The following is an 18,053-nucleotide window of genomic DNA, read 5'->3' as shown; positions in this document are numbered from 1 at the left end:
GCAAAACCAGACATTTCTGATAACGGTTATGATAAAAAAGCAAAAAATAAATCTGCCATGACATCTTTTTGCATTATAAAGAAGCAAACAACATTACAAACCTAATGTTTTCATTTCCTCTGCAGGCCACCTTTAATCTGGGAGGCCCTGTACATTCCATGGATGTAAATTTCATCCTAACAGTATTAGGTGCCTGCTTCATGCACACTTCACTCTCATGCTGAGTCAAGGCACTAGCTAGTCCATACCTCTCTACTGTACCTCACTTTGAGGGACATCTCTCCTTTTAGTTCCAAAGTTGTCTATGCTCCACACAAATTCATCCCCTTACTTGTATTGTTGCAAATTACTGACATCAGAAATAAAGAAATGTAGAATTGAGGTTAGACAGTCATTGACAGGAAAGGAAGGAATTCCACAGCACAAGTTTCCTGCCTGAATAATTTTCGTCTGTCCCTCATTTTGGGTCTTTGCCATACATTATGCCACATTTAGGCATGGGTAGGTTGAGAGGTATGAACTTCATTTGAAAAAAAAAGAAAAGAAACAGAAAATAATCCACAGTATTCTACAATAACATCCACAAAAACTGCAGAATCACTATTGTAAAATGATGTCCTCTGGACCATGTTGTATAATACAAATCTGTGCTGCCAACATCTGTGCCTAGCTCCCATCTGATATGGAAACCCTCAGTCCTAGGACAGAATCTTGGTTCAACATGAACATGAAGACCAGAAGAACTGCCACTTTTCTAAGTATTAAAAATTCAAGTCTCTTCAAAGCAAGTGGAAACATGCTTCAAAATATTCACCAAATGCCAAATCATTTAATTTGGCTTGCATAGGATGTTCTTTTAATTCAGATGGCACAGTTATTTTATAAAATTGCACAAATTCCACAAACAAATGAAAAACTTGCACACAAAGAAGGCGATATTGTACCTGAGTGGTTGCAACATTTGTTCCATCGGTGACCTCCACAGTCATGTTATATATTGACCTCTGCTCTGCATCCAAAGGCTTTGCAATGACAATAGTGCCCACGCCCTTCTCAGCGTCGAAAGAACTATCGAAATTCCCTCCTAATCGTTCACAAAAACACAATTCAATTAGCGATCTCTGGAAACTTTCCATAGAAAACGTATCTAGGGGTAGGTGTATCTGTTTACTGACAACCACGTTTAGGGCCTTCTTTGTCCATAACCCAGTGAATTTTAGTGATATTTTTTGTTCTAAAATAATTTATATTTTAAAGCACAGTTTTGTACACTGTAAAACAGATGTTAGAAAAATGCCCTGAAAACAAAAGCTTCCACAATATATTTAAGTGAAGCATAATTAATTGCATTTATAAAAATATTTTAGGGGTTTTAAACCCACAAGATGTGTGTCCTTGTAATTCCTGTAATGAACAAGCATACGTTTTGATTTAAGAAATTCGTTTTAAGGGGGTTCAATTATGCAAATTTTATGTCAATGGGCGCGAGGACTAGACTGGTCTTTTAAAATGAGTACGGCTTATTACATATTTGGAAAAAAGAATGTAATGCAAATTTCAAGGACATGTAAATATTTGTCACGAGAGGTCAAATAATAAGTCTCTCTCAGAAATAATTAAACAGAGTTGACAGGGAAGACACCAAAAAAAACCCCAAAATCAAAATAAACCTCTAAAACTTCTCTCTGCATCTTATATCAGAATTGTTCCAAATACACAGTTGTCCTGCTAAACCAAATTAGCTACAGCAGTGCAAAAAATATTGCAGCAGCTCATAGAGTAGAAAAAAAAAATCAACAAAAGAATAAGGGAAAGCCATAAACAACCAAAGATTAAAGGGTTACCAAGAATATTCTACCACAGCTACAGTTCATAAGTTAGAACTGCTTGTTGTGCAAAAAGTAGGATTGAACTAACTGCTGCTGTGCTTCCCTCCAACTCAGGGAGATCAGATGTCCCAATTTTATAGGGACAGTCCCAATATTTGGGACTTTGTCTTATACAGGTGCCCATTACCCCCAAGTTTGCCTTCTGGTCACCCTACTCAGCTATAAAGAGGAGTTTATTATAATTCCAACTCAGAGATTTTCTGGAGCATGAGGAGAGGGAGGAGGAATAAGAATAGGTGGGGAAAGAACTCTTGTGCTATTTTAATTAAATGTCAGTATCATTCCAGGAGCTATATTTTCTAAAGGCCTGATCCTGTGAGGTGTGGAGTGCCTTTGATTCCCATTCATTTCAGTGGGTGTTTAAAATGTTTCAGGAGGTTCTTAGCCTCTCTAGCGATCAGGTCTGTAGTTGATAGATTTCATTCCATTGATTAATTTTGTTTTTGCCCAGTAATTTTATGGAATGGCTGCTTTGTTCCGGTGAAAACTTAACCATTTTGGGGGGGCTGGGGGCTACTGTTACTCCTTCCTCTCACACCCTGATACACAAAAAAGACTAGGGAGGGGAGCAGGCAGGGCCTCACCCTGACCTGCAACTGTTAGATGCCCAGTGTGGGAGTTTGGGGCACCATCCGAAGCTGTGGGGCAGTCACTGAACTCCCTGTGCACATTGGGAGATCCAGAGGGACCTGTCTCTTTCACTGCCCCACCAGGAAACTGAGCCTATCAGGCACAAACACTGCAATTTGGTCTGCTGTGATTTACAAAGAAGAGACGCACTCTCATTCCCTGCCCCCTTTCTGCACAGCCAAACCATTTACGGTTCCCAGCAGTTATATATACTCAACAGTTTTTAATTGCTAGTGAAAGCATAATTGCCCTTGACATTTAATTAAAGTTATGGAGATACCAAGTTATTTGAAAATTATAAGATCATATGTTTGAGGGTATTTTTTAAGTTAACCTAAAAAAAGAGAGAGGTCATTTCCCAATTAATGTTTTTAATTGATTTACTTGGGAAATACTGCATGAAAAAAAAATCAACTCTGGAAAAAAAAATCATTTGAAGAAGCGAGTTTGTAGACGGTTGCAAGGAAACGTGGGCTGAAACAAAGCTAGCCTTGGGACAGTCTGCACTTTTCAAAGAGAATGTTTCATACTGATAACCGTGAGAAATAAAATGAAAGACTTTAATACAAAATGCTTAATAACTATCTTAATGAGCAATCAAAAATCGTATGTTATCAGCACGCAGTTCCAAGGAAACTCTGCCGTTAAAACTTCCAAGAAGTTAAAACTGAGAGATTAGCAATGAAGTTTTTAAATGCCCTTTTCTTGCTTGCTACGTATAATGTTTAGGATGAGGACAATGCCGATTGTTCAACACTGTGCCACCAATAACATCTATCTCTACCTGCTCTATGAGTCACAGACAACTTTGACTAACTCCATAATATCTTCCCTAAAATTAAGAAACTTAATTCAATTGGATTAATAGTATAGGCTCTCATGTGGCCTTCCAAAATTATATTCACGATATAGTTCTCTCCCTCTCTCTCTTTCTCCTGTCCCTCCAACCAATTAGCAGGAGCTGGGCTGTGTTTATCTTTCATGGTTCAGTTTTGTATTAAATAGTGTGTTACTGAGGAAAGGCTAGGTCAAAGAACTGGGTCTGCATTTTAGGGTGAGGTTTGCTATCAGCCCAATCTCTGTTGGGATTGAGGGCCATATTTATGGGTAGTTTGTATTTAGCATCAGCTGTGGACAACAGAGAATTTGTCACTTGGTTATTTCATTTAGGGGAATGACCTCTCACTCAGCCTGAGATATTTGGGTTGTGCCTCTCTTCTAGCATATACCAGAGGCTAGTCAAACTTGTGTCTGAGAGTTCCAGGGCTTAGCCACACTTCAAACAATCCCTCACCAGGTGAGTGTTTCCAAAAGCGTATTGAAATTCTGAAGCCTTACTAGTAAATTAGCCAGAAATTTTTAATTGTAACAGCTTGTACAAATGTATTCACCACATACATGGACTTCAAGGAGGCAAAGATAGATGCACCCAAAGGAATTTCCTCAAGTGGGACAGAATGGGGAACAGGTGTTTCCCAGAAACAAAATCATAACAAGGTTTTGCTTCTGGAACCTGCCTCTCCCTAATCCGAGACTTCAGGGATGTAGAAAGCAACGCAGAAACAATACTAGGAAAGGAGGGATAAAGTAAGACAGAAGAAATAGAACTCTTGCCTTCCCTACAAATCAGTGGAATTAAATTATTTTGTGACCAGTGCTTGGACGAACTTCCTTCCAAAGGATGCTTTCAGGGGATGGCTAAGGAGGTGGCAGCTTTACAGATTTCCTTTGCGGTGGCTCCCCATGCTGTTGCTGTGGAAAGTACTTAGAGGGCTTCAATCCCATCTGCAAGTGTTTTATTTGCAGCTGTGTAAGCTTCAGTGATGCAGTTTCATCCATAGCTACAGAATATTTAGAAGCTTTCAAGAAGAGGAATTTAGGATGAAAGGAGACAAGCAAGGATGACATCTGCCTCAACTTTTCAGTTCTATTAAGGCAAACCACTAAAGGTGGGGGGAAAGTACTTTGCTATGGTCCTGAAACAGCTGGTTTCCTGTGCCTGATCTTTCTACCTTGGCAATGGTAACAGAATATTTTCCAACCTCTTGCATAAACCAAGAAGGTGGAAGATCTTCATAAGGTCAAGGGTCAACCTAACACCTTAGAAGGCTATCCCAGTTTATTTAGGGTTTGGCCATGGTATAAAAGATCCTGCCTATTGAAAGGACAAAGCAGAGACCTATGCAACAGCCCTATGAGATCTTAGCAGCACGGGCTTCTTTGCCAACTTGGGATGATGAAAATGATGGCTGCTTCTTCTTTTATCTTTTGAGTTACTCTTCCTAGTATAGTATGGAGCAGGAGGTGGTGTAGGGAAGCTGAATTGGGACACCTGTGAGCCAGAGCTTCCATTCCCTTGGTGAAGATGAGCTTCAGCTGCATCTCTTGACTGGCTGTAAATAGAGCCGGGGGAAGGTGCGCTATTTGGTATCAACTGGAATGCTTCTTGGATTAGGGGCTATTCCCAGTTACATGTCTGCTGATGGCTTAGCCAGTCCACTCTTACATTCTATATCCTCTTCATGTGTATCAATCTGAAAGAAGCTAGAGAACCTTCTGCCCACAAAAGAACCTGCCTCATTCTGGCAATTAGAACTCAAAGCTACTGGTGTCCTCTTGCTGATTTCTACATTATCTTATCTGACTGAACCAGGAAATGGCCCCTTTCTCAGGCAGCCCCTGAAATGGAGGAGGGACAGCCTGACCATTTTTATCTCTAGGAAGCTGGTGTTCTAGAGAGTCTGACTTTGTCCCTGATAACTCTGTACTGTGGATCCCCAAGTGTGCTCCTTCATGGTGAGGAGATGGCATCCACGGTTCGACTCTGACGGTAGAATCCTACTATCACATAGGCTTCTCGTTTCAACCACAGGCCTGCCACAGATGCAGACTAGGGAAACTGCCAAACTGGAGGTGTGATTTTTGTGTATTCTTGTGTAGTCTTGCAGGTGGGGTGACCAAGAAGACATAGGAGCGGCATGTAAATCTAGATGGGTGAAACTCAGACACTCCTTGTAGATTAACACCTGCATCTTGCTGAATGAGACTTTCCTGTATCTGGAAGACTGGTCACCTTCCTTGTATCTGTTTTGAAACCTAACTATGTGATCACCTGTGAGGGAATCAGGGATTTTTTTTTTTTTTTAGCTGATCAGAGACCTGTGTTCCTGAAGCAAGGAGAGGATCTTTTGGGTTGCTGGCTTCTTGTCATGGTGCTCTTAAAACAGTACCAGCTCAGAATAGGCACATGTGACTTTCTAGACAGAATTGGCCTGGCTAATATCATCATCAAAACTTTCACGAACACCCTTGTTGCAAAGGACAGGCTAAACAGAAGGGTTTTACAATGCTAGGGGCAATTTCCAAAGGTGAACCTGAGAAAGTGCCAATTGCAGGGACTGATGGATATGGTGAGGAAATGTGGCATGCTTTTTATCTTTTCTTTTCCATTTTCTTCTGTTTCCAGTCTGGATTTTTTTACTTTATCTTTAGGAGGGAGAAATATAGAAAGTAGAAGGTGTAAGAGCCCCGTGTGTCCCTCCTTTGCTGAGAGGTAATTTAAAAATACAACAGGAGTGTATTCCTGTAAGAGCCCGTATCTTCCTCTGGGAAGAAGGGGAAAGCATGCCAGAGTTCTGTGCAAATGACTATTACCCACTGATGTGTATGGAAGGAAACTCTAGAGCTTTTCCCTTTTGAAGAGGACTGGACCAAGATAGTGGGGTTGGACATACTCCTGAATGAATGAGAAATCCCTGATTGCAGAGGATGGTCTGTGTTGTCAAGTCCCAAGCACGATAGAAGACTATACTGAGTTTAGGGAGGTATCTACAGAGGAGACTTGGCTGAAGTGGGGGGATTTCTTAGCCCGTTCTCCTGGCGCCCTTGGGCAAAGTGTGCCTGGTTCAGCTGCTGGGCAGGTCTCCACACAGATGGAGCAACTCTGGGTGTTCAGGTTGTCTTATACAGCCCTGCTTTGTCATGATGTGGAGGGAAAGAGAAAAGGAGTTTGGTCGGTGGTTCTGATTCAGGGAGCAGAGCCCCAAAATAATATTTGTGCCAAGGCATGGGGAGGGGGGAATCTTGCTTAGCCCTGCCCCAAAGTTGAGTTATAAAACCTAGGATGCTAAGAGAAACACATGGGACAGCTGAACCACTGCCCTGTATGCAGTGCCGGAGGGACAACGATGGAAAGGGAATGGACAGATTCCAGGGTCCCGAGGAAGAGTCTATACTGCCTCTGGCATTTGCAGAAAGAGGTACAGCCCAAATTACTCAGACTCAGGGAGAGGTCAGGATCGGAAATTTAGCTTTCTAGTTCTGGCGGATCTAAAATAAATCTATATGCTGGCAAAACAGGTACCAAGTATTCTGAATTCAACTGCAGCATTCAGTTAAAACATGGCATATTTTAGAAATATTAGTAACATGACATGCAAAGCAAGACTTCATATGTAGCACATTATCTTAGGTCTGGTCTACATGGGGGGGGGGAAATCGATCTAAGTAACGCAACTTCAGCTACGTGAAGTTGACTCTGCCTGCACCTCTCGCGGCGGTGGAGTACAGGAGTCGACGGGAGAGCGCTTGGGGATTGATTTATCGCGTCTAGACTAGACACGATAAATCGACCCCCGCTGGATCGACTGCTGCCCGTCGAGCCGGCAGGTAGTGTAGACATACCCTTAGAAAGAGAAGGACACTGCAGAGATATTTTGAATTTCAGCAAAGTAGCTGTTCGTAGCAAATCCAAGGCTATGATTTTCCTGAGAAGCTGAGGAGAGGGCAGAAAATTAAGGCGTACGGGAAAAAAATCAAGAAATATAGTACACACTTCTCATAGCAGATGATTCAAAAGAGGCTGGGGAACCACATGTTTTTGGCACTCAGTGAAAATCAGTGCAATGTGGTTTTCACAGGAAAAAGTTTACATTATTATTAGCCAGGGATCCTGAACTTACTGAAATTTAAGCACAATGGGGTAGGAAGGTCCTGCTCTGGTTTTAAAAGATGCCTGTCCTTTTAAAGGCCTACATCAGGAGTAGGAGGAAGGGATGGAGAGCGATCTATTGGGAAAGTGTCAGAAGGGTTTTGTGCAACATGCTACATAAGCAACAATCAGCACCGTGCAGCTCAGCTAATGCAGCAAAAGTAGCACACCAATTATCGTACCACTCCCACCACCAGTGCAAAGGGGTGAAAGAGACAGAGACAGAGAGAGGGCTCGGTTTACATGGGAACAAAAAGAATTTCAACTGTCTTGGAGCTTCTGTTCCATTGAAAATGAGTTTCTTATCCACCAGTGATTAAATATAACAAAAACTGAGAAAATGGGCTCTTGCGTACAGGGCCTTCACAATGCAGTGCTGTGGGCTCGGTGTGACCCGACAGACATATCGAATACATGCTGAAAACAGAAATCAGGTTTGACTTTTCAACCATTATTGATTAGAAGGGCTCAAATAGAAGGCAGCCTCCTATGTGAGGAGGTGAATTCCAAATTAAACAAACAGGCAAGCAGATATCAGAAAAAAAACAATGAAGGGAAATCATGATACCGGAAGATTCTGGTTCTCATTTATTTTATATGAAGCCAATAAACGTAAAGGTTGAACTCCAAACTCTGGGTTAAATCAGGCACTTGCATAAGCATGCAGGGCTCCCGTTGACTTTACTGTGGGATGTTCATGGAGATGCAAGTGCAAAATTCAGATCAGGGCAAGGCTGCTGCCCTCTTTTAGTGTTGCTCATAAACAGCTGTCTGGAGCCATCAGTCCCTCAGAGCTTCCCGTATGGTAACTGACACTGATTAGAAGCAGTTAAATTAATCTAAACATAAAATACTTAGACTGTAAGCTCTCTGTGGCAGGGACCATCTTTTTGTTCTTTGTTTGCACAGCACCAGGCGCACTGGGGTCCTGGTTCATGTCTGGTGCTACTAGGCACTACTGCAGTAGAACTACTACTATTACTAGTACTAATAAAATAGATGGCCACAGATGCAGACTAGGGAATCAACCTTGCAATGTACTGAGAGGTGCCGCGTGCCCAGAATTCCTATGAAAGTCAATGGAAGTTAGGCGCCCAACACCTCTTGGTACCGACTCAACAGCTTTCAGTATCAAACCCTAGAGCCTTTAGGAGTTTTTTTCATGGGGAGGGGGAATAAATTAAAACCTATTTTAAAAAGTATTTTCGCTATTCTAGCTGTAAGCACTATGTTGAATTGCAAACTACGGGCTCTAATTACCATGCATGCTCTTCATCGGGCACCTCTTTGGGAGGCAAACATGTTGAGCATCATTACAAGGAGGTGCTGGAACAGGAATAATTACAATGATGCGTAAGAATGTAGCTGGAAAGCAGCAGCCTTCTCTCAGCGTTAAAGTTGAGAGCATTATAATGAGAGTGGTGGGATTCACTGAGCAAAAGACAAAACGGGATGAAGGGCAGAGAAGTCCAACAAGAAGTTCGAGTTCAAAAAGTGACAATAAAGTCAATGGGGGGGCTCCCCCTGGGAGGACAGTTAGGGTCAGCAAGAGGAAGGGAATGTAAACATGATGCTAATATAAACTACTCATGCTGTGCTAAAACTATCGAAGAATGCAAGGGAAGACCTTAGGAGATGTGTTTTGCTCTTCTCAAAGGGCTAATGCAGGGGTCGGCAACCTCTGGCATGCAGCTCATTGGGGTAAGCACCCTAGTAGGCCGGGCCGGTTTGTTTACCTGCCGCGTTGGCAGGTTCGGCCAATGGGGGCTGCAGGAAGCAGTGCGGGCTGAGGAGTGTGCTGGCCGTGGCTTCCCGCCCCCCCATTGGCCTGGAGCGGCGAACCACAGCCAGTGGGAGCCGCGATTGGCTGAACCTGCGGACGCGGCAGGTAAACAAACTGGCCCGGCCCGCCAGGGTGCTTATCCTGGCAAGCCACGTGCCAGAGGTTGCCAACCCCTGGGCTAACAGGAACCCAAGGGCATGACAGCATTGGGTTTAGTTTTAATGATATTTGGCATCTCAGAAACCCAGCTACAGGTACAAGAGGAAACACAATAGTTTCCCTTCCTGATCTGCACAGATTGGCAGTTAAGGACAGAAAGGTTACAGAAATGTTAAGTGAGTTGCCCAAAGCCACACAAATAAATCAGTGGCAGAACTGGGAACAGACCTCAGGAATGCTGACTCTTAGTTCCCTGTTCCAGCTGCTAAGCAATACTCCTTTTCCCCTCTTTTTCTGATATCCACAGACCTACTGCATTTGCCTTGGCATTTAAAATACCACCACTGTCATGCCCTCTCCTGCCTTTTACCAACCAGGCTTGCTTTCCTTCCCCCAGCTTTATAAGCAAAATTATGGAAGGCAAATTAGTCAATTTTGTGCTTGAAATCTCACATCTAAACTTATTTCTCTTTTTCAGCTTGCATTCAAGATGATCATTTTGGTGGCTTCATTTGCAACCCACATGCTGATGCTGCTAACGCCTATTTTTTTTCCATTTCATGTTTTAAACAGACAGCACTGAACTGTAAAACATTTGATTTTTTTTGTTAAAATTGTGAAAATCCGTGAATAAAGGGATAATAATTGGATACGATAAAGCTGTCATAGAAAAGAATGCATCAAGTCCATTCTGTCACAGACACTTACGAAAGATGTAATCTAATTTGCTTCAAAGAACTTGTAAAAAAAAAAAAAAAAAAGGCAGCTTGGATAGTTGTATTTTAGCAAATGTGTTTGCACTAAGGGTACCTTCTGTTGAACAGTTCTGCCCACAAGCTGTCTGTAGAATATAGAACATCTCTCGAGCATGCTTGCCACCTTGAAGCAGGGCAGTCGGAAGCAGAAAAAAAAGAACAGAATGCAGAAAAAAAGGTGAAGAGAGAAATGAGGGACAGCAAGTCTAAGTACCATAAATACATTTAGAAATGAGATTAGCAAAGTATGATAATAGAATTTAAATGACAGACAACATCAAGATTGCAGTAAATAACATACTATGAAAAAAAAAAAACAATCCAGCCATCCAGCGCTTTCTTTTCAGCTTAGCTAAGGAGTCATAACAAAAGCATGAGTATTATTATTATTATATTAAATTAGGCATTTTCATCTCAGCATTTCACGTTTTTAATTTGGGTGATAATTCACTGTTAGTTTTCTCACTCTCAAAACCACACATCCTGAGGTGTTTTTCTTGATACCTATTCACAGCACTGAGTTCAAACTTACCGACTACATCAAACCACAAAGGTATGTTAGCGGGTTGCACAGAGACCACTCCCACAATTTCTGTCACTCTATCGCTTTCCATGACAGTGAAGTTGTAGAAGGGCTCATCGAAAGTCAGTGATACAGGTGAGGGTACGGGTTTCTTAATCCACTCAATATGGAGGCGCGCAGTTGAAGACTTCTGGGGTCGTCCATTGTCCACTGCTTTTATCTGTTACGCATAGAGAGAACACATACGGTGGCTTAACATGCTGCTCTGTCAATGCATCTTGAGTATATTCCTGCCACCAGAGTAAAGTTGGGTTTATTTCTGTGGACATTTTCGACAAAATCATTTTTGTCAAAATTTTTCATGTAAAAGTTTAATCTTTCAGTGAAAATCAAAATGGTTTGATTTGGAAATGCTGCTGGCCTCATGGGAGTTGTATTCTGAGGACCTCGTGCTCCCTTTCAGTCCAGGCTCCCTGTCTGGACTACAACCCGCAACATGCACCACAGTTATTCCTCCTGCTGAGGGAGGAGGTTGCATCATGAAAGCCCCTGGCCATGGTGAATCAGGAGGGACATGGCCCAGCCAGGGAGGACAATGGGGACATGAAGAAACTGAACTATTGCCCTTCATGAGGAACTGTGACAGGATATCTGGCTCAAAATATTTCAGTTTTCAGCCTAAATATGTAAGTTTTCCATAGTTTCATAGGGTTAAGGTCTGAAAGGACCTCCTGTGTATCTAATGCCACTAAATTTCACCCAAAATAAAAAATTTCTGCAGACACTTTTCACTTGGCAAAATCTCATTTAGTTGAAAACTCAATTTTGCGCTAATTTTTTTAAAACTAACTAACTAACTAACTAAGTAAAGTGACCTGCCCAATACCTGAGATAGGGATTGTCTAAAGGGATTGTTACTGCTTATGGTCTTCTCTGCACTTCTGAGGCAGCGAGGGGAACTTGACAAAATAAAGTTATTTCAGGGGTTTGAAGCAATCCTTGCTATGCGGAAGGGATAGAAACCACTACAACTGGCACTGTCAAATAATACCAGCAGTATTGTAGGGATGCGTGAACTAACAAAACAAATATTGACTACAGAGGGCTTTCAGCATGGTAGATGATGATGACTTCAATATCCTATATAGGCTCTTTTCACCCTTATCTTAACTCCATAGATTTTACATCTGCTGCAGTTTTTGAGAGATATTGGGCATTAATATTTTGTCATCCAAACAGGGTAAAATAGCAAGATGGCATTCACATTAATGAGATGTAAAGGTCTGTATCTGCTTGCGAGGCCAGTACTAAAAAGATATGCAGTGGGGGAGGTTTAAGTTGGATATTAGGAAAAACTTTTTCACTAGGAGGGTGGTGATGCACTGGAATGGGTTACCTAGGGAGGTGGTGGAATCTCCTTTCTTAGAGGGTTTTAAGGTCAGGCTTGACAAAGCCCTGGCTGGGATGATTTAGTTGGGAATTGGTCCTGATTTGTGCAGGGGGTTGGACTAGATGACCTCCTGAGGTCCCCTCCAACCCTGATAGTCTATGATTCTATGCTACAAGTACCAGACAAGTAAGAATCTCAGCTTTTTAACAGTACATGTCATATGTTTCTAGTCAATGATTCACACTTTTAACCTGTTATTGGTGCATGAGTCTACCAGTGCTTTATTGATACTGGTCCAGAATTGGACTAATGTAATTTTCATAGAAGTCTTTTCTAAAATGTAATAGGCTTTCACTCTCAGGAAGTTTGACCTGGGTTCTATTCCTAGCTTTGCCACTAAGCTACTGGGTGACCTTTGGGAAGTCACTTCACCACTCTATGCCTCATTTTCCCCATCTGTGAAATGGAGATAATGATATTTACCTTTGCACTTGCACTATTGACCTGCTGATGAGAAGCATTATATAAGAGGTAAGTATTATGATTAATAATCTTCTCCAAATTTCCCTTAATTTCACCCCATTACTCCTATTTCCAGTCTAAATAATTCCTATATCTTGTGTTTACACTGCTGTTGTTATTTTCAGCATTACTGGCAGTATTACTGGAGTCCTACTCAGAGATTCCAACTGAGATAGCAGACTTACTTTGGCAAACACAAATATGATCCATGACACGACACATATGTGGACCAATGGCCTTTTTTGCTATCGCACTTGGACTGCAAAACTATTAACTTTTCAGTATGCTATGATCCTTCAGTCTCTTACAGTACCATGTTTTGGATTATTTCAACTCATTTTCCAAAATGATTACTTTCTTCCTTTGTTTCAGTTTCTCTAGATCTATTTATGTTGCTTCTCTGCCCTCGGTGTTCACAATTCCTTCCAATTTAGGGTTAATTCTTATTATTATTTATATTATACTGGGGTCGGCAACCTATGGCACGCGAGCCGATTTTTACTGGCATGCTGCTGCCAGCCGAGGTCCCGGCCTCCGGCCCCGCTCAGCCTGCTGCCTGCCTGGGTGAATGGAATCCTAGGCCAACAGCGGGCTGAGCGGGGCCGACGGCCAGGACCCCGGCTGGCAGGAGCCGGCGGCCGGAACTCCAGACTGTCAGCTGGCTGAGCCGCTCAGCCTGCCGCCAGTCTGAGGTTCCATCCACCTGCCACGCTCAGCCAGCTGCCGGTGTAGGGTTCTGGTTGCCGGCCCCTTGCCAGCCCAGGTCTCGGCCCCGCTCAGCCCGCTGCCAGCATGAATGGACGGAACCCCGAGCCGGCAGCGGGCTGAGTGGGGCTGATGGATGGGACCCCCACTGGCAGGGGCCGGCAGCCGGAAGCCCAGACCGGCAACGGGCTGAGTGGCTCAGTGCGCTACCGGTCTGGGGTTCCGTTTGTCGCCTGCGCTGCCGGTCTGGGGTCCCGTCTGCCAGCCCTGCTCATCCCGCTCCCAGCATGGGTAAACGGAACCCCAGGCGGGCTGTGCGGGGGCAACAGCCAGGATCCTGGCTAGCAGGAGCCAGTGGCTGGAACTCCATTTTGTTATCTGGCTGAGCTGCTCAGCCCGCTGCCGGTCTGGGGTTCCAGCCGCCGGCCCCGCTCAGCCTGCTGGGGTTCCGGCTGCCGGCCCCTTGCCAGATGGGGTCTCAGTCCCGTTCAGCCTGCTGCCGGCCTGGATGGCTCAGCCCACTGCCGGTCTGGGGGTCTGTCCGCTGGCCCCTGCCGCCAGCCCCGCTCAGCCCGCTGCCAGTCTGGGGCCTCTGTAAATGTAAAATTTATTACTGGCACGCAAAACCTTAAATTACTGAAGACTTAGCACGCCACTTCTCAAAGGTTGCCGACCCCTGTATTATACCATCAAAGTGCATGGTGCTTGATAAGCATGATCCTTGCCTGGAATAGTTTACAATCTAGGGGCTTGTCTATACCAAGAGTTAGTGCCTGGCAAGCTGGGGTGTAAATCTACAGCACTCTAGCCTGCTATGTGCTAATTGGCTGCGTGGAACCTGTGGCCATGCACTAGAAGTTCCACAGTGCACTTTGACCTACTGCTGTTTCAGAACGCAGTAGGTCAAAGCACACTGCAGAACTTTTAGTGAGAGGCAGCAGGGTACACATGGTGACTTAGTGTGCAGCAGCCTATAGGGCTCTTGATTTACAGCACAGCTTACTGTACAGTAACTCTCCAGACAGACAAGCCCTATGTGTAGAAAAAGACATGGGATGACAAACATCTGGGTCAGAGAAGGGAGGATGGGGGTTACAAATACAATTTCATGTGGGTGCTTTGGTCGGTTATGCCAACATCCTGAGAGTCTGGCTAGTTTTCCTTTATTTTAGTGTGTTTTCAAGTTATACACTACAGGAGATATTTATAAATATATATGTATAGCATCAATTAATGTGATTAACACACTTTTTTAAAGGCTGGCTGTATTTGCCTGAAATACCATATCCTGTTAGCCAGTGTTGATCTTGCTGGGAAATAGATAAAGGTAGTCTGGTGAACTGTAACAGGTGGTTTGTGGGAAACAGATTAAGGTGATCTGGTGAACTATAGCAGATGGCTTGTTACTCTGCTTGGATTTAAGAGGGGTGGGCTCTTTAGAGAGAGGGGGGATCAAGGCTGTATCCTGAGCAGTCCTGGGGTAGGAATCCGAGTGGGAACTTGGCCTGGGGAGAAGACTTGAGCTGAACTTGACATTACAGTATTTTATTAATAAAGCCAATTCCCAAGAAGTGAGAGAGACCTGGCTCGCAGTGTGAGATCTGAAAGGCACCTGGTCATTGTGCTGTTTATGCGGACACCTAGATCCCTGATGAAGATGTGAAATAAGACGGGATGAAACATCGATCGATGTGGCACACTACTAGACATCTGTGCCCACTCAATACTTTGCTGTCATTATCCTTTGTTTAAGTGCCTACCATCAATCGTTTTCAATCACACAAGAGTGTTTCAATACATATGGATTTCTGGAGTTCATATGCCCCTAAATTTGATTCTATCAAAAAACACCACACATCTCTTGTCTCTCTCAGGCCTAGACTGAACAGTTTTTGGGCCCCATAACTATTTTGGTTAAGGCAGTGATATTTTTTACTGAAATAGTTATTGCAGTGCAACCCCTAGTGTGGGTGAAGTTACACCAGTGTAAAAGTGCTTTATGTCAGTACAGCTTATTCCCCTTCACTTACAAGCAAAAACCCGGGGCCAATAAGAGGGCCATTTGACCTGGGCCTCAAGTTCAAAGGAGGACTCAAATTTAGACACCTGATATAGATTTTTCCTCAATAATTAGTGCATTTGCACAGAGACGGGCTAGAAAAGCATTTGTTACATAAAAAAGTATTCAATTATTGTCTCACTCTTTTTTTGGTGCCTTATTTTGTTTTCATGTATCGTCATTTTTTTATTTTTATTATGGCTAGGGGGCCTCAAAACTGGAAGTGGCCCGGGCCTCTCTGGATCTCTGAGAGGGCCTCCATAAGCCATACTAGTATAATTACCGTATATACTCGTTCATTAGCCCATCCGTTTATAGGCCGACCTCCCAAGATGGTAAAAAGAGCAAAAACTATATGACCCTTTCATAAGCCAACCCTATATTTCAGGGGTTGGCAAACTTTGGCTCCTGGCCCGTTAGGGTAAGCCTCTAGCAGGCCTGGACGTTTTGTTTACCTGGAGCATTCACAGGCATGGAGCCCCAGTGGCCAGGATTTGCTGTGGGGCTCCAGGCCTACAGACGCTCCAGGTAAACAAAACGACAATGTATTAGATATTCAATTCAATGATTCCATAGAGTTTAAAATCATCAAATTTTGGTGTAGACCCATTTATAAGCCAACGCCCGCTCTTTGATGCGTCACTTTTTTACCAAAAATATTCGGCTTATATATGGTACTTTTATACCAGTATAACTGCCTCCACACTAAGGGGGTTGTATTGTTTTAACTGACGTGGTAGAGTTAAGTGGTACAACTATTGTGTGCGTAGACAAGCCCTCGGACTACGTTTTTTCCTGTGCATTGGAAAGACAAACTGATGCTTTGAACATCTACCTTCTGAACAACCTGAGAAGAACCCATTATGTACTATAGTATGAAAACATTCAGAGTAAAAAGAGCTTATTTCTTTATCTATAGTTATGTATGACAACTGGATTTCTTAATAGGTTACGGTTTTACATATAACTCCTAAATTAGGGAAAACTATGTGACATTATTTATACTAACTTTAAAAAACATATTATTGAAACATCAAATGGTGTGTGTTTCTTCTGGTTAATGAAGCCTTACTGTTAAGATGTCATAATTCCCTGCTGTGAATTGCTTTCTGGAAGAAACCATCCCGGTTTTAGGGTCAATAAAAAATCTCCCATCATCATTTCCATCCACGATGCTGTAGGAAATTTCTGCATTCGATCCTTCATCTTTGTCAAATGCAAAAGCTCTGTAGATTGGCTCCCCTCTTTTCTTGCGGTCCCTCTCGGGCAACTTGATCTGATAGACTTTCTCTGGAAACTGAGGCTTGTTATCATTTTCATCCAGAACTTGAACCACCACCCAAACAGTAGATTGCTTGGGAGAGATGCCTCCATCTGTGACCGTCACCTGGATAAAAATATATTTTTATATATATAAGAAGAATTATGGAATCTAAATCTAATGAAACTTTGTAAATGGGTAGAACGACCCACATGGAAAAATAACTCTTTGGCAGTCAGCAAGGTCTTCCCTTTAAGGAGTAATGTTTATAACAAGAAATCCAGCAAGTTCATATAGGCAAAAAGAGAGAACACAGAAAAATCTCCAGCTGGGGGTTCAACTAAGAACCTAGAACCCCAGGTGTAGAAAACTATTACTTTTTCCAAAACATATTCTCCTGCCTCTCTCTCTCAAACAGCCCCTGAGCAGTGATGCCAAAAGAGATGGAAACGGAATTGGAAATAACCACTGCTCACCAGGGGATCACATGGGGCCTTTGCACCACTGCAATTTTTATTTATTTTTTTAGAAGTTTCCTGATTCATACACGGAAGAGATGTGATTTCTTTATAGCATTGATGACAAATTTAGCACATTTCTTCTTAAATTCTGAAAAGATCTCTGTCATTTTTTCATTCATTACACAGAATCTGACAGCTCATTAATCCCATGATTTGTATGGCTGCAGTGGAAACAAAGATACATATATCAACAGAACAAAACCAGAGACATTCTTGGTAAAAATTCCTGGTGCATTGTGTAAACTATACAGTGAGCTGACAGTAATAAATAAGCACTGCAATATGAGGGAAAAAAGAGTTAATTAGGAAGTTGGCAGAGACTTAAAACAGAATTACTAATAATTTTAATTATGAAATATTGTGAAAATGCAATGATCCAAGATCAGCAAAAAGTCGAGAGACTCAGTAATACTCTCTTTTAAAAAAAAAAATCAATATACATTTCAAGCTTTCCCCCATCTTTCAAGTACAATTTTAACAAGTTAAGTAATAAGGCAGAAAGAGACTTCTTGCATGAAAGAAGCTTGGATTTGCTTTCAGTTAAATTTGCTAATGTGCAAATTCCCACAATAGCAATTTTTGATGGTGGTCAGCCAAGATATTACATACTTTCTAGTCTGGCTGTGCCGACTATTGACAGCGATGGCTCTGCTGGTTAACTGCTCAATGGGTTATTTTTGTCTAAATGTCTCCTTTTTTCTCCTTACAAAACATAAAGTCCCATCTCCCAGTCCTCAAAGAAAGTAAAATTGTTCTGGAAATCTTATCCCCTGACATTGTTCACTCCCTGCAATTAGAAACCTAGATTTAGAGTAAACACTGAAGTGGTCTTGGGATCGGCAGCAGAAGCACAGCATTTTTTAGGA

General features: G+C 42.6%; 1 protein-coding gene across 7 annotated transcripts in view; it reads right to left on the bottom strand.

Moving 5' to 3' along the window:
• The window catches only part of FAT3 (FAT atypical cadherin 3), a 573,356-nt gene that overhangs the window by 137,551 nt on the left and 417,752 nt on the right, over nt 1-18,053 (bottom strand). For 5 of the 7 annotated variants that reach the window (XM_039539405.1, XM_039539428.1, XM_039539433.1 and 2 more), the window contains exons 5-8: nt 16,478-16,792; nt 10,739-10,949; nt 10,262-10,330; nt 945-1,084 (exon numbers count right to left, since the gene is read on the bottom strand). In XM_039539405.1, coding sequence (XP_039395339.1) covers nt 945-1,084; nt 10,262-10,330; nt 10,739-10,949; nt 16,478-16,792 — 735 coding nt within the window. The remainder of the gene's footprint in view (nt 1-944; nt 1,085-10,261; nt 10,331-10,738; nt 10,950-16,477; nt 16,793-18,053) is intronic. The other 2 variants (XM_039539430.1, XM_039539441.1) reach the window with 1 other exon arrangement.

Source organism: Mauremys reevesii, linkage group 1 (genome assembly GCF_016161935.1).
Source record: "Mauremys reevesii isolate NIE-2019 linkage group 1, ASM1616193v1, whole genome shotgun sequence".
In the NCBI taxonomy this organism is placed as follows: Eukaryota; Metazoa; Chordata; order Testudines; family Geoemydidae; genus Mauremys; species Mauremys reevesii.
The sequence above is the reverse complement of the archived record's forward strand: the minus strand, read 5'-3'. Positions and strand labels throughout refer to the sequence as shown.